The sequence below is a fragment of the Emydura macquarii genome, unplaced genomic scaffold, assembly GCF_026122565.2.
Source record: "Emydura macquarii macquarii isolate MOO-44397 ecotype Brisbane River unplaced genomic scaffold, CSIRO-AGI_Emac_v2 contig_431, whole genome shotgun sequence".
In the NCBI taxonomy this organism is placed as follows: domain Eukaryota; kingdom Metazoa; phylum Chordata; order Testudines; family Chelidae; genus Emydura; species Emydura macquarii.
This window is the reverse complement of record NW_027130568.1, coordinates 4,317,278-4,332,700: the sequence shown is the minus strand read 5'-3', so window position 1 is coordinate 4,332,700 and position 15,423 is coordinate 4,317,278. Positions and strand designations below refer to the sequence as shown.

The 15,423-nt window shown below is 36.5% G+C and overlaps 1 protein-coding gene across 2 annotated transcripts in view; it reads right to left on the bottom strand.

Moving 5' to 3' along the window:
- DOK6 (docking protein 6) overlaps positions 1-15,423 on the bottom strand; it is a 372,406-nt gene that overhangs the window by 162,839 nt on the left and 194,144 nt on the right. For both annotated transcript variants that reach the window (XM_067537434.1, XM_067537433.1), the window contains exon 4: positions 7,005-7,124. In XM_067537434.1, coding sequence (XP_067393535.1) covers positions 7,005-7,124 — 120 coding nt within the window. The remainder of the gene's footprint in view (positions 1-7,004; positions 7,125-15,423) is intronic.

Sequence of the window (15,423 nt, the reverse complement as noted above, 5' to 3'; positions counted from 1 at the left end):
TGGTATCCTCCAAATAAAAAACACTTATAAAAAGAAAGACAACACAATAGCTAACAAAATATCTTTACTAAAGAAATCAATTATGAGGTATTAGTCAATGATAATATGGAAAGAGTGAAAAGGAATGAAAATCTAATTCTCTCTCACACACCCCCACACACACACACCCCCACACACACACACACCCACCCCCCCCCCTCCCCAAGCAAAAGCCCTATTAAACTTTTGCATTAAAATCTGGATATACTTGCCCAGTCACTTATATCAATTTTACACTGCCGTAACTCCATTTAAATCAATGGAAATGTCTGGTTAAAACTAAATAACACAGTTAAGAATCTGGCCCACAAATGGGCATATTTCAAACATGCCACTTATCTTGATATCTCTGTATAAACTGAGCACTTTTGAAAATCTGGCCCTGTGAGTCTGATCAAAGGTCAACTAAAGTTGGTGGGAGTCTTTCCATAGACTTCACTGGGCTTTACAACAGACTCAACATTCTGTCTTAAACATGTGGAACCAGAAACGAATAAAATAACTACTGAAAAAAAAGGATAATATAAGATATATAGGGCCAAATCCTTATTCATGCCATGCTCCTACTGAAAGAAGTAAGACAAGCAGGAGTGAGCTCATTATGTATGGATTCCCAATTAAGCTGCATAAAGGACTTTTAGTTTTTGATGTCTATTCCCCTGATAATCAGGTACAACACTTTGAGATTTTGCTTTTGGTTGTGTTTTTGCCTTCATATTTAGCATTTTGCACCTTTGATAGATAGAATGTCTTTCTGGCCCGCTTCTTCCTTCTGACTCTTCGCAGGGGGTTAGACTAGCTGATCCTTGCAGTCCCTTCTAACACTATAACTCTATTGGTCTAATCTTGTAATTTTCTGAGCACTTTTAATATCTATCAAAATGGTGGTTGAAGGCATTCAACACCTGGTAGGATCTGACCCTATATTATCTTATTTCATGTTTGATTTGTACCACTTTAAAAATATTTTAATTTAATTGATGTCTTTGCCTGTGAGTTTTTCACCACCTTACATATAACTGATCTATTCCATGATTGTCATTAAAAAGTCAACATAGACCACATTATTTGCGATATCACCATTCTCTCTTATTTAAAATATAAAAGCATAGTATAACATATCAGTTATTGGTAAGGGGTAGCTATTGGTAAAGTGTGATTTTTTAACAGCAATCACAGTATCATCCATTCTCAATCACTATTACCTCTGTTTCCCAGTCCTTCACTAAGCAGTCCTGTGTTGGATATAACTTCACTAACAACCTCAAAGACCTGGACTCTGTCCTTATTTTCTCCTGGGAGAAAAATCCTATTCCACTACACAAGAATATGATTTGCCCTCCTTTAAAGAAGTGTATATTGGTCTTTTTGGAAAAACAAACAGAAAGAGACAGCAAATATTGCTCCAGAATTTTCCCAGTGGTAAAGTAAATGTACAATTAGGTTTGTCAACAGACAACAGCTTCGTTTTTATTAAGGAGATTGAGAACATAGTGCTAAAAACTAAAACAGTGAAACATTTTGTTTTATCTGGCCAGAAGAACCTAACTCTTCAGGCAAACACAAGAACTCACCTAAACAAATTAAAATAGTGGCACTTTGTCTATTATTAAGGTTCGTTCAACAGATTCAATGTGCAGTTGTATAGAAATGAGTTGAGGCCTCACACTAGGCCCCTTATTTCCTGTGTCAGCAGTCCATTAATCCTAGGAGGAATGGGTGTAGTAGGGAACAGTGTACCATACTCTCAAGAGATCTTTCACTTGTGTCTAAGGGTAAGTGGAAATTATCAGGATCCAGATGCAACAGAGTCCAGCCTCTCTTTATTAGCATTATTATTATTTATTTGTGATAGTGCCTAAAGGCTCCAGCCCCACTGTGGTAAGCACTATACAAACATGCCAAAAAGACGGTCTGTGGCCCCAAGAGTTTCTAATGTAAATAAGAGAAGTGCAATCTAACTAGAAGACAGGTTGCTGAAGTTCAAGGGGTTGGGGAACTGCAGTAATCCAAGGAGGCTTTTGGAGAGGGGAAAAAGGTAAGAGGAGAGGCAGAGTAAGGGAGGCTTTATCTCAGTTTCCTATACATTTTATTCAACTCAGCCATGAATTATGAGTCTAGGATATAAAGAAAACATCTAAAAGCCACTTAAAGCATTACAATTAAGGATTAACATGAGTAATAATACCTCTTACGAGTAATAGAGATAGAATCCAAAGAGGTGACTTCATACTATTAACGATGTGTACTGCACAGCAGTAGCTTAAAACTCTTCTTTTTTTCCCTGCCTAGTGGCAGGTCTTTTCCAGCCAGAGGTCCCATTAAAAGCACGGACTACCTCCACATCCTTGCTTAACTCTTATCACCAGGGAATAACTGTGGTGGTGAAGTGGATGGGGGATGAAAGGGAACCTCCGTCCATCCCTCTAGTACTACCTATATTACATTGGCAATCATTACAACAATCTAAAATGTTTAACCTTTTCTACTTTCCTTCATGCGCTGGCTGTTTACCACCTACAGCAGTTGATTTTCAAAATATGAACAAAAAAGCCAAAGAGAAAATGTGAACATGTATTTTTCACAACAAGCCACAGATCTAATAAAACCAGTAAGTAGAAAAAAAATGGTTGGGGTGTAACAAATAAGGATTGTATAGCAATGAAAAGAATTATAAAATGGTTTTGTATCTTGTTAGCAGCCATCAAACATGCAAAATCATAAAAAAGCCAATCTGTTTAAACCACTAGGCTAACACAGATTTCAGCCACAAGCAAGCAACATTAATAATTTAGTTAAAAGATCTGAGTAGAGCTGGGTGAAATTTTTTGACCAAAACTATTTTTTGGTAAAAAATGCATGCTCTACAATACCAAAACAGTTTATGAATGTGTGTTATTTTGCCAAATTGTTTCAATTAAAAAAAAAATACTCAAAGAAATAAAGTGCTTTATTTCAATCTTTTTATTTTAAATGACTTCTAATTAAAAACATCTACTTTTATTTAAAAAATAAAAACTAAATAATTCTCTAAATTAAAACAAAAAACTATTCTGAAATTAAAAAAAAAAAAAAAAGAATTGCCAGCAAACTGAAAAACCCAGGACCCTATTGTTATATTGCTGACACCCTGAATATAAATTCTTCCAGTCAAAAAGCATGCTGCAAGACGTTTCTTTTTGTTTATGTCACAAAACCCCAAGTATCCTCCCTCCTAAAATCTGTTGCTCATCTCAGGGGACCCACAGAGTCCCCTGGTAGCAAGTATGAAAAAGGGGTTGTGGGGTAATAGGCACCTATATAAGAAAAACCCTGAATATCAGGAGTGTCCCTATAAAATTGGGATAGCTGGTCACCCTAGACCCACATGAGTGTGGAGTGGGAGGGTAAATGGGCATGTACATGTCAAACAAGGAGAAGCTGATGAACTTGTCCATATTGTATATATTGCCAAATATTTTCAAAATCCCCCAAATCACTAGGTGTAAAAATTAAAGTGACACCCAACATGTCTCAATTACAAGAGGTCACATAGTCCTAAGGCTTACACGAGTAGTGTAACAACTCACTACAAAACTTGAAAACTAGAACCTCCCATTTGCTATTCTGCCAGACCCAAGAGCTAAAGCAAGGGGAAATGGGAATTCCATTATCCCCTCCTTAGCTTGGATGGGCTATGATCTCCACACCTCCCCCACCTCTTTGGCTCATGTGGCAAGAACTCTCCCTCCCATTTCAATCTACATTAACAACTGTCATACCAATTTATGGCATACAAATGTTCTCAGCATAGAATTCATAACCTCCAGAGAAAAGGTGTGTAGCATGGAAACATAAGGGGAGATGCAGAACATAACATATTAAGAATGTTGTGATGGAAAAACAAAATTAATTATGGAAGTTAACGGTTATTAAGTTAGTGCTTCTTTGAGTAGCAGTAATTATCTATCAGTAGAGTCTGCACCTAGCTTTGGCAAACACTTCAGCAGAGGTTTATGGATGTGGGGCCATTTGCAAATGACAGTGAAGTAGGGCTGCCTCTAGCAGTACTGTCTTGTGAGGATATACAAATATTAACTTTGTGATGTTATGTCACCATGATGCAATTATTTTAGCTTACAAAATATCAATAGTAATTTAGCACCCAAAGTCTAATTAAACTGAAAATTCAGTCATAACCTTAACAAGAGAGAAGAGACAACAAGTTCAGCCATATCCAATCCTTCCTGAGAGAATAGCCCTAGAAAAATTCAAAAAGTGGTACATGCTAGTAGTAAGAACTGGAAACTAGGAGTAGAGACTTTGGGGTTCAGTTCCTTGCTCTGCTGCTAGGATTCAGGTGCATCTTCACCTGTGTTTCTATCTGTCCCTGCATAAATATTAACCAGACTAAGAGGGATGCTGTGATGATGTATTAATGCTTATAAAGTACTTTGAGATTCTGGGTTGAAAGGTATTATGAGATGTTAAGTACAGTTACATAACACCTATATAATTAATTGCCATTTTCACAGTGAGGAAGAATCTTGAAATTTGTTACACACTATTGCTCTTTACGGGCTGCAAATTTAAACTTTGACCTTTCAGTTTCAGGTGACCCAAACCTCATCAGTCTTTTTATTGATTTCAAGTGCCCTTCGGGCTACAATCTTTGAATGTGAGCCCTTATGAGGTAGAATCTTGCAAATGGGTAGAACTCGTTATTTTGTACCACTGATTAATGAAAAATAAATGTAAAAATAGATATTTCTATCACAGAGCACCAACCTATTTCCTCAGAAACTCCATAAAACTGTCATGTTGAGAATGAGGCCTCCAAGTTTGGAGTAACCAAGGTAATCTGAAGTCCACAGTTCTATTCAATTTATTTTAGCTAAAAAAATCCAAAAACTGTTGAAGACAACTGAGTGCACCTACAAGTTCTTACAGTGGCAGCTATGTCAACCAGAAAGGTAGACTGATGCCAGTAATAATATAATCTGATTTCCTTTCTACATCCTACCAGGATTTTAAGAAAATAATCACTTGCTTTGCATTATACAACTAACTAGGATAGCAACTTTGAACTTTAAAGATGCTAATTTAAATGTAGAATTCTACATGGAGGCATATGTATCAAAATTGCACTGTCTGAGATACTGTAACTAATGATTCAGCACAGACTGTTCTTGAAACATTGATTTCATTCAGCCCCTTTTGCTTTAAGAGGTACCACTAATCATACCCCCTTGTGGTCTTATCCATGTGATTCACAGCAAGACCCTGTGCCTTCCAGCTAATTGTATTTGTTTCATTCCATTTATTTACAACAGGACAATAAAGATGCTAATTATTTTATTATGTGCCAATTTTTAATAGTCAGTAGCAACTCAATTAACTGTTATCTTACAGCAACTGCATCAAGGCCAGTTCAGACAGTGCTACTCAACCTGGATCTTCAGGGGACCCTATGTCATGAGAGCCCCACTCTATCAGGTACAAGATGAGAAATCTCATTGTGATACTTGCTGCTTATGACACAAAGCTTCAGGACACTGACTCAGAGCTCTCTGATGAGATCTTGAGTCCTCTAGGAAATAAAAATGTTTCTCCCTTTATTGCAGCCCATTTGAGCATATCACAGGTTTATTCTTCTTCCTCTTTGAGGAAACTTCCACCTATGGTTCCCAACCTATGGTTCCACCTATGGTTCCCAACCTATGGTCCACCTATGGTTCAAACACATACACACTTGTTTCCACAATATAAGAACCTATATACATATGCCAGATGATAGAAAATATGTCAGGATGAGATTGTTGTTTTTTTTTTCTTGAATATATTCCTGATCACCCTCACCTCCCCACCTGGCCGTCAACCCACCCTCCTGTACTTAATATAGTGGTCTAAGGCAGTTGTGAAGGTGAACCATATTACATGTTAAATCTTGCATCTTGCCGTGAGTGACCCAAACAAACAGCTTAACAAAGGCCTCAGACTTATTTGAACTGGACCTGAAGAACATTCTTTCCTAGAACTAGCAGGATGACAAATGTCTCCATGTTTCATGTTACTGGATTCAAATGCATTTCGGACACTACCACAAGTTAAAAAATAAAATAATATTGAAAAAATGCTTGTCCTTCCATAATTTAATGACGTAATTTTGTTTGCAAAGAAAAGATAATGGTACTGGTACTATTTTATAGCTATCTAAGCTTCTTTGTGTTACTTTGTTAAAAGACATGGACTTCATTCCATGGAGTAAGAATGACTGATAAAGAAGTGCTGTGATTTTGGGATGGAATAAATGAACATATTCTCTGTTCTCACCACATTCATTAACCGGTGTTAAAAGACTGTATATCAGAAGATTTTGTTTAGTGCTTGCGGATTTCAACCACCAACATCCAATACTCTCCTGTGCATTTGTCTGTTCTATCTACACCTGCCTACAAAAGGAGATTAGAGACTTTCTTCTCAACTGACCATCCCCCACCATTATATTTATTATTTGTATTTGGTAGGCCTTAGCACCATCGTACTAGGCACTGTATGAACATACAACAAAAAGATGGTTCCTGACCCAAAGGGGTAACTTTTTCAAATGTTCATCAATTTCTTCTAAGGATTGTTTTAGAATGGCTGCTGTTTTCTCTCTCTGTAGAAGCTGGTGTTTCTGGAGCCAAAGAAGTTATGATTTTAATTTCCCATGTCAAATGTGACCATAGTCTGTCTGTCATATTTGTCATGGACTTGCTACTACAGTTAGTCAGAATTTTCTCCCTCCCTGCATCTGTTCAATTTTTCTTTATTAATCCAACACATACTGTGATATGCTAAAATAGAGCAAAACTATGAATTATTAGGCAAGATATTCTAGGAGATATGAAGAAAACACCCACAACAAATATAGAATGTTGTTAACCTACTAAGAAGAGCTAACACAGAAATATTTGGAATGGTCAGATTAGATGGTTACCTACCATTTTGCTCCCTCTGGACTCCAGCAGCAAGCAAATCAGGTTCCCCAAGGCTTATATCGTTGAGCCGAGTTCCTAGACACTCCATGCAAAGATGTTTGCACCACTCTTCTGCCTCCAGTTCTGAAAATAACCATAAATAAACAAAGACATCAGTGGAATTCATGAAGTAATTTACTCAAAAGAAGGTACAACATGAAATAAGTATTTGATCAACGGGCTAGTTTTATGACTGAGTTAGGATTAATAACTTCTGTTTCAAAACCAGCGAAAAACAAACAACCAAAAAATCCCAGACACACTGTTTTGCCTTGATTTATGAACCTTTTAAAACAAAAAAAGAAAGAAATCTGAACATTGTTCCTGAATTGATTAGAGATAGGTGAAAATTGTAAAGAGCTCATTTTGGTAAAAAATCAACTTGCATACCCACAACAGCTTCAAACTTTTCCCATTTGCAAAAGTGTGTGTGTGTGTGTGTGTGTGTGTGTGTGTGTGCGCGCGCACGTTCATGCGCATGTGTAGGCTATCCAGGAAGCATCTTTCAGCAAGTCCTGCTTGATGGAAATAATTTAATTTAAAAAATTATTTTTATGTAATTTCATCTGAAAAGAAAGATTATTGTTGCTTTAAATCCATCTTGATTATTAAGATTATCTGGGCTGCTTATCGCTAGATATCAGTATGAAGGAAACTAAGAGAATGGAACAAACTCAACTCTAGAACTCATTTCCTCATTAGTCTCACAAAGTCCAAGTTTACTGACTTTTATAGCATCACACAAGGCCTGTCATTTTTCCTGAGGAAATTTATTTTGTTGTTTAAATTTACATTTTCCTACAGTACTGAACTGTTACAGCACCCAAAGGTTCAATGGGTTCATCCTATAAATGTAAGTAAATAAGACACACGTGTGAGGTGATGGTAAATACATGTAAAGCCATTCTCCTTCTCGTACAAACATCAGAGAGAAAAATAAGTGTCCAAAAATCAATATTGTGTTCATGAATCCAGCCTCATGTCACTATAGTTAAAGGAGGACTTTTATGGAAAACCTTTGAAAGCGGTGAGTAGGTTCTTAAGCCACATGTCTCATAAGACCAAAGTCACAGCAGGTGGAAAAAACACAACCCTACTGAAAGAAACATTCAGGTTTCTTGTGAATGCCCCCTGTAGATCTTTATCAACAAGAAATTTCTAGACTCTGAAGGTATGGATCCAGATCTAAAATTTCCAAATTGCAGAGGGGAAGGTAGGGTAGTTTGGGGCCCATCTCTAGCTGCAACCCACTATGGTAATCGGATTCAGTCCATTCCTTGATTGTAGCTATTACTACAAATTGTTATGCCTCACTGGTGATTAACTTCAACTGTACCCCCACAAAATCAGGACAAAAGCAAGGAAAAGCAAGTCATGCAGAAAATCCCATTCAGAAGAAATATATTTTAATCATATGAGAAACTATGTAGAAAATCAAATCAACATAATGGCATGGGCAGTCAACAGAGAACCAACAGAGTCACTGAACTCTGAACATTTACTGTCTATGCTGAAAATATACTTTTAATAGTTGAAATTTGGAACCTTTTTGGAAAGTATAAAATATATGGAAATATATGAATCATGAACTTACAGCCAAACATTTGAAGAATATATTATACTTACATAAATCTCAGGCAAAAACATATTTTATTGATATAGGTAAACTGTTGCCACTAATTAATAAGATATTTTATACAACCAAGTAAAGAAAATACTGAAATTATGATTACATCAGGCTGTAGTCACATTGTAATTGTATAACCCATTTTTACGTGTTACAAAAAATAACAATTTAATACCATATACATTTATTTTTCAATTATGGAAATGCTGTTCAGTCCAACAACGGAGTCTTCTGCAACATAGTTTCTCAACCTGTGGTACACGTAACCCTGGGGGTTCGCGCGACACAGGCAGGGGGTACCCACCGAAAAACAGAGTGAAGGGGAGGAGGAAGGTGGGAGCCTGGTGGCAGCCTCCTGCGTCTCTCAAGCTGGGCTCGCAGCCACCTGCACACCAGCTCCGAGCCAAGGGACAGCCTCCAGTGCCCCAGCTTGAAGATGGGCAGCAACTGCCTGCCCACATCACTGGGTCCCTCCTCTGCTCCAGCTCGGATTGGGTGGCAGTCGCCCATCTCCTAGGCTAGCAGCCAGGTGGCAGCCGCCTGCAACTTGCCCAGATGGCAGCTCCCCTCCCTGGCTCAAAGCCCAGTGCCCAGAAAACTTGTCAATTTCACTGCTCTAGCTGAACAGTGAAATTGACAACTGACAGCCCCAGATTTTACCAGTTACCCTCTTTTCCTGTCTCTCTCTCTTGCCCTCCTTCCCTGTCTCTCTCTCACCCCTTCCTCCTCTCAAATCTATGGCAAAAAATTTGGTGCAGCGCTTTATATTTCCCAGCATTGGCATGCTGCTCAAAGCCTCCTAGCTTTGGCCGACATCACCTCTAGCCCAGGTACATACTTGAGTTGTGCACCCCTGGTATAAAGGTGGTAACCCTATCTCCACTAGATCTAACATCTGTCATATCACGGCTTTATATACTCAGCCCTTCTTCCAACATATGGCTCACATTAGTCTGTAAATATAAAATCCCGTGGAAAATTGAGTGTTGGGGTACTTATTAAATTTTTCAGAAGTTAGGGGGTACTTGCTACTTAAAAGGTTGAGAAACATTGTTCTACAAGACTGGGGTTCTGTATGCACACTTTCAGAAGCACAAATTATTGTCTATTGAGGTACTGATGAAAGTCAGAGTGTATAGGTGAAGCATGGGGATGTTTCAAGTTTATACTTTCCTGTTAATACTTTTTAGATGCACGGGATTATCTAGGTGGAGCTTTCCCCCTTGACACACACCCTGAGATACCTTAAATGGCTACACACCCTTTGAATCTATTACCACATCCCCCCTTATAACAAAAGGATGTAATAAGGGGATTTATAGAAGATTTCTTTCGCGCATCTGCGGAACACCAAACTTGTGCAATTTGGATTAGAACACTTTGAGTTTCTGAGTAATTGACACCAAATATGTAATTTATGACATTGTAAACAGTGCTCATCTTTAAGAATCAACAAGTTGCCATGCCACACCCACTGAAGTACCACAATTTTTTTCTTCTTCCAAGTACAGGGAAATTCTGAAGTATCTGACCTATTACAGTGGGTCCAATCCTGATTCCATGGAAATCTGTGGTAAAAATACTCATTTATTTCAAGTGGAATCTAGATCATATTCTATATGGTAACTGTTGATAAAGGTTGACTTTTTAGTGGCAACCACTGTATGTCACTGTAGAATTTAGCTTATTTTATACCTTTATGCCATATGTTGTAAGGCATATTTTGAGCAGCCATAAATACTCTCAAAATACTCACATTTTCATTTCCTCAAATATTCAAGTATTCTGCTCTGCTATGTAAATATCAAAAGGTGAGATCAAATGTAAAGAAACAGGTGGCCCCAATTTTACACTGCTTCTTGCAAGAGAAATGTAACTAGCAGCAGCCTGCAGTCTGTTCTTCTGAAAATACAATCTTGTTAGTTGCAAGATTTTTAGATAGTTTTTTCCAGATGTTTTCCCTGAGCTTGCAGATCAGTGGCTGTAGGACTATGCCATTTCTGCTCTAGCTCACAGTACAGTAGCTGCTGCAGACACAAGATTTATTTCTCTGTATCCTGATTCACAAGAACTCAGTGCCATGTCTCAGGAATCCAGTATCCCAGGTTAAATTGAAAATGCATATTATACAGCCCTATAGGCAATGCCTATCCCCCACTCTTCTATGAAACTGTCTGTTGTATGGGGATAAAAGAGCCTTTTCCTTGTATGTAATATGAGTTTGGTTTACTTCTTTGTGCTTTCCCTAATGCCTGCCTATGTCTAGATACAGAGACCTAAAATGGCTGGATCTTTAACTTGGAACCATAGAAAGTTAGTTCTGCTATCATTGCTCTCCCTGAACTGTTTGTAATAATTCCAAAACCCATTTGGATTTTCTCATTCAGAATAAGTCTGAAACAGAATTGGATCATACAAGTTTTTTTTGGAGAAGAAAGAAGGAAGCTGAAGAAACACACATACCAAATTTACCTTTTAAAAAAATACACCCAGCCCTAATAAGGAATCTCTGTGTGCGGGGGAAGAGGGGAGACAAAGAATCCCCATATGACTACTTTTTTTCATTGAACTGAGCCACACAAAATGAATTCACAAGCCTGATCTCATATTTCACTAGTGGCTAGCAGTACACCCTGCAAGAGCCAAATTTCTTTTCATAACTGGTAATTTTTTTAAAATAAATCTGTCCCAGACCTCATAAGTTTTGAAGAGTTGATCAAAAATTTTATTTAATGAATATTTTTAAATAAATTATCTAACAGAGTGTTTCCATTACTTAAAGATATCCATGTTAGTTAGAGAAAGCAGTACAGACAGAGAGAGCAGTGTGGCAGCTTAGGTCAAAATAAGTGAATTAAAGATACTGTGCTGCTTCAGACTTTTGATTTTTTTTCTGCAGTGCTTTAAATACACTGTTGGGTAAAAGATCCTTAATAAATAAGTAATGAAATAAACACATTATTGTAAATTAATGCTAGTGAGAAAGATGAAAATGCAATGATTTCCTTCAAATAATAAATAGGAGTGCACTGAAGGAAGAACCATATTTTAGGAAGAAAAAAGAGAAATTAGACCATACGTTGACTGAAACTTGATGCTTTGGAATTATCCCTGAGTACATGGTGACTAAGACGACTGGTTGTAATTAGCATATTAGTCCTAATATTAGATTTATATTTCATAAATATTAGAAAGTAGATTGTTGTTGACATTAAAAAGTTTGTTTTTAAAGAGATTTCATAAAATTGTTCCATCAATTCAGATTTAAAGCATCCATCCACTTTTCCTCTATAAATGCTTAAAGATATAGCAAGGGCAGATCTATAACATTCCTATGTGGGGGGCGGGGGGAAATCACAGCAATTGCATTTACAAATAACCAGTCATGTGTCTAAGTAGTCATTTGAGCGTACAATGGCATGCATTACCCTGGCAAATCCGTGTTCAGTTTTGAAAGTCTGTACGAAAGTGTCAACTTAATCAATATGCTTATTCCTATTATACTGTGTATCATACCACCATTAAACTAGAAATCTCAAGAGATAGTGAAATTAACAAGGCAGGAAAATTGTAATACAAGCAAAAGACTTGTCACATTAATGCTACGTCTCATTAAAGTATTTCCCAAAATATACGATATTGTATTAATGTACAGTTTTTCCTTAATGCATTATGCTTCATTCATTTGTATTAGAAATGAGGAGCATATAAAAGGCTGGAATATTGCTATTATGTCATATGCTATATCATGCTGTTTGTATTGATCTCCACCAAATAGTCATTACTAGCCCTACACTTTGATGGAGATTGTTCTATTCATCAAAGAACTATCTGAACTCTTTACATTCTATCACTTAGCTTACATTATATCATCATAGTATACAATGTATACAGCATAATACCAAATGGTAAATACTTTGCTAGTCCAATATATTATTAATTAATTTCATAACTATATAAAATATCAGCCATTTCCAGAATACAGCTTTTAAAGCTGCATTAAACACTAGATTAGGCAACACCAAGAAATAAATTCTGATGATAATGTGAAAAATGTTCACATTAAATTGAATGTTAAGAAATGCCATATAGAATTGGGGCAAAATCCTTCAATAAATCTCTCGGAAGTCACAGTGGGTGAGAAAAAATAGAACCTTAGCCAAACCATATCTTGACAATCTAAGCTTCATTCAAAAGAAGGGCTAAGGTTCAGGGCAGTTTTTTGTCCAAAAAAAGACAAAACAACCACACACACATTGGTGAATGCATGGGAACATGAGCAGAAATTGTACATTTTATAGAAAGTGGTTTTGTCTGTCCTGTTCGACATACGTTGTATAGTTAAATTGCACCAATCTCTTTATTTTCACTAGTTAAAGGATAAATTCCACCATTCTTACCCACACTGAATAGCTCCACTGAAATGAATGGTGATACTCATGGAGTATTGTGCTACTTAATGTCAGCAAGGGTGGCAGAATTGTGTCTTTAAGGCTAGATATCCTGATACCATTACTCATCTAGGGTAGTACTTTAGTCAGAAAATAGTCCCATCCATTTTATTGGGACTATTTGAGGAATAGGTATTGTGCAATATGAGTAACAGTGGCAAATATGGCCCCAATGTTATCAGCAAAAAAGAAATACAATTGTTTGGTATGAATGTGGCACTTTTAGTGTTTCCTCCTTTACACTAAAAAAAGAAAAGCTGTCTGGAAATAGGCAGAAACATATTTTTATAGTGAATATAGTTTGTTGTTCAGCTACCAGGACTTGCCAAAGAAATTAGGCAATTTCCCAGTAACATCAATCTATCCCCCGTTCTGCAATTATTAAATGAAAAGAAAACAGTGCAAAAGTAAAATAACTGCACGCAGCTTGTATAAAATATGCTTCATGGGAATAATATAAACAATGTCAGTCACATCTCCAAACAGGGTCCTTTCAGCAATGATACACAACAGCTACTACTTATGATATGTGGTCAGTCATAACATTTATTTGGCTCAAAAATGTCTTTAATTTGTTTCAGATTTAATTTTCCCTGAGAAGGATTTTGTTTCTCTTGGAAGATTGAAGAGTCATCTCTTAAACGAATAGGAGAATTAAGTACCTTCTGTACAAGTCTTAACTGTTTACTTTCATCTGCCATAAGAGTTTCAAGTCACCTACAAATGAGAATTCATATTCATACAAACACAAAAGGCTAAAATGGAGTCTGGGGCTTATTTAATCCTCAATAACATTTCAAAAAATAAGTCTTGTTCTTCACTTATGGACAAGTGTTATTGCTGAGGGTCAGAATACTGATAGACAAGATAGATTGCTACAGCAATTTTCTCCTTCTATCTATACAGAAGCAAACGCTGATGTGGAGAGATTGATGTATTTTTAAGAGCATCTATGTACACCATCACCACCACCACATATGTAGTGGGGATATCTATGCAACAACTGCACAACTATATAATAAAGTACACTTATCATATACCTTTGATAGCCTATCTATTTTGTTAGGATTTGATACTGCTGCTCATCACCATAGTACGTGAGTACCTTCCATGTAAATCAGTAGAAATAGCAAAGTACCTAATGGACTTCAAGGAGTCTCTGGCATTTTTCCCTTTTTGGGATAAATATTTTGCCCATGGTAGGGGCTTTTGCTTTGATCTTTTTTGATAGACTTTATTATTTCCCTGCCTACCCCTTCTCCCACTTATTTTGTTTAATTGACAGGGATTTATTGGGTAAGAGGGGTGTCGGTGTTGTGAGTGTCATTCTTACAAAGGCGCTGGAAAGCCTCACTAGCACTCTGTCACAATTGCCATTTAAAATTTTTTAAAAAATCTACAAGACAAGTATTTCTCTTTTTGCTTCCCTTACCCCCAAAATGTTACATTTGCCCAAAATTACGCTGGAATGAGACTTAAGGATGGGCAATGATTAGTGCTGAATGACATCCCATTAAAGCTAAAAATGGGAGCTTTGTGGTTAGCTTCAGGAACCATTTTCCAATTACGTAAGATACTTGCAGTGTACTGTACTAGAGTCAGCAGTATACCATCCTATCTTAATACAGTGACACATTGTGTGTGATTTTGACAAGAATAAATTAAGTTTTAATCATATAAAATTTTGCATTCATGTAGGTCTAGTATTAGCTAAAGAATGTACTTTGTGTGTCTTCTGTTACTCTTCTATTTGACTGTTTTATCATGTTGGTACTTGTAGTTCTCAATATGTCTATTGCAAAATAATACAGAACTTTTAAATTTCCCCAGATGATAGACTATAGACTATGTAACCTAATGAATTAATGTCTGCTTACACTGCACAAATACACTGATCAAATCCTAAGGGATTCTTTTTTTTTATTTTTAGAAATTCTTCATATATATTCTCATCTTAAATTAATCATGTATCTTTTATTCTCAGTGTGAAATGGATCATTGCATTTTCTATACTAAAATTATCTTTTTCATCCAAAAATATTCTGGATTTAATGAAAATATTTACACTTTTTGTTGAAGCAAGCAAAACATAATATGCAGCATTCTTTTCTTCTTCTTTTCCTTTTTTAATGAAATTGTTCTTTGTATATAGATCCGATAGTTTTAGATTTGTGGTTTTCAAAGTGAATCACATAATCTTAAACGTGACCACCCATCTCCACCAGTACTGAGAGGTTTTTTGTTTTTTTTTAAGATGAGGACATTCCTAGGTAATGTAAACCTCTAAAACTGAGGGTGAAATCCT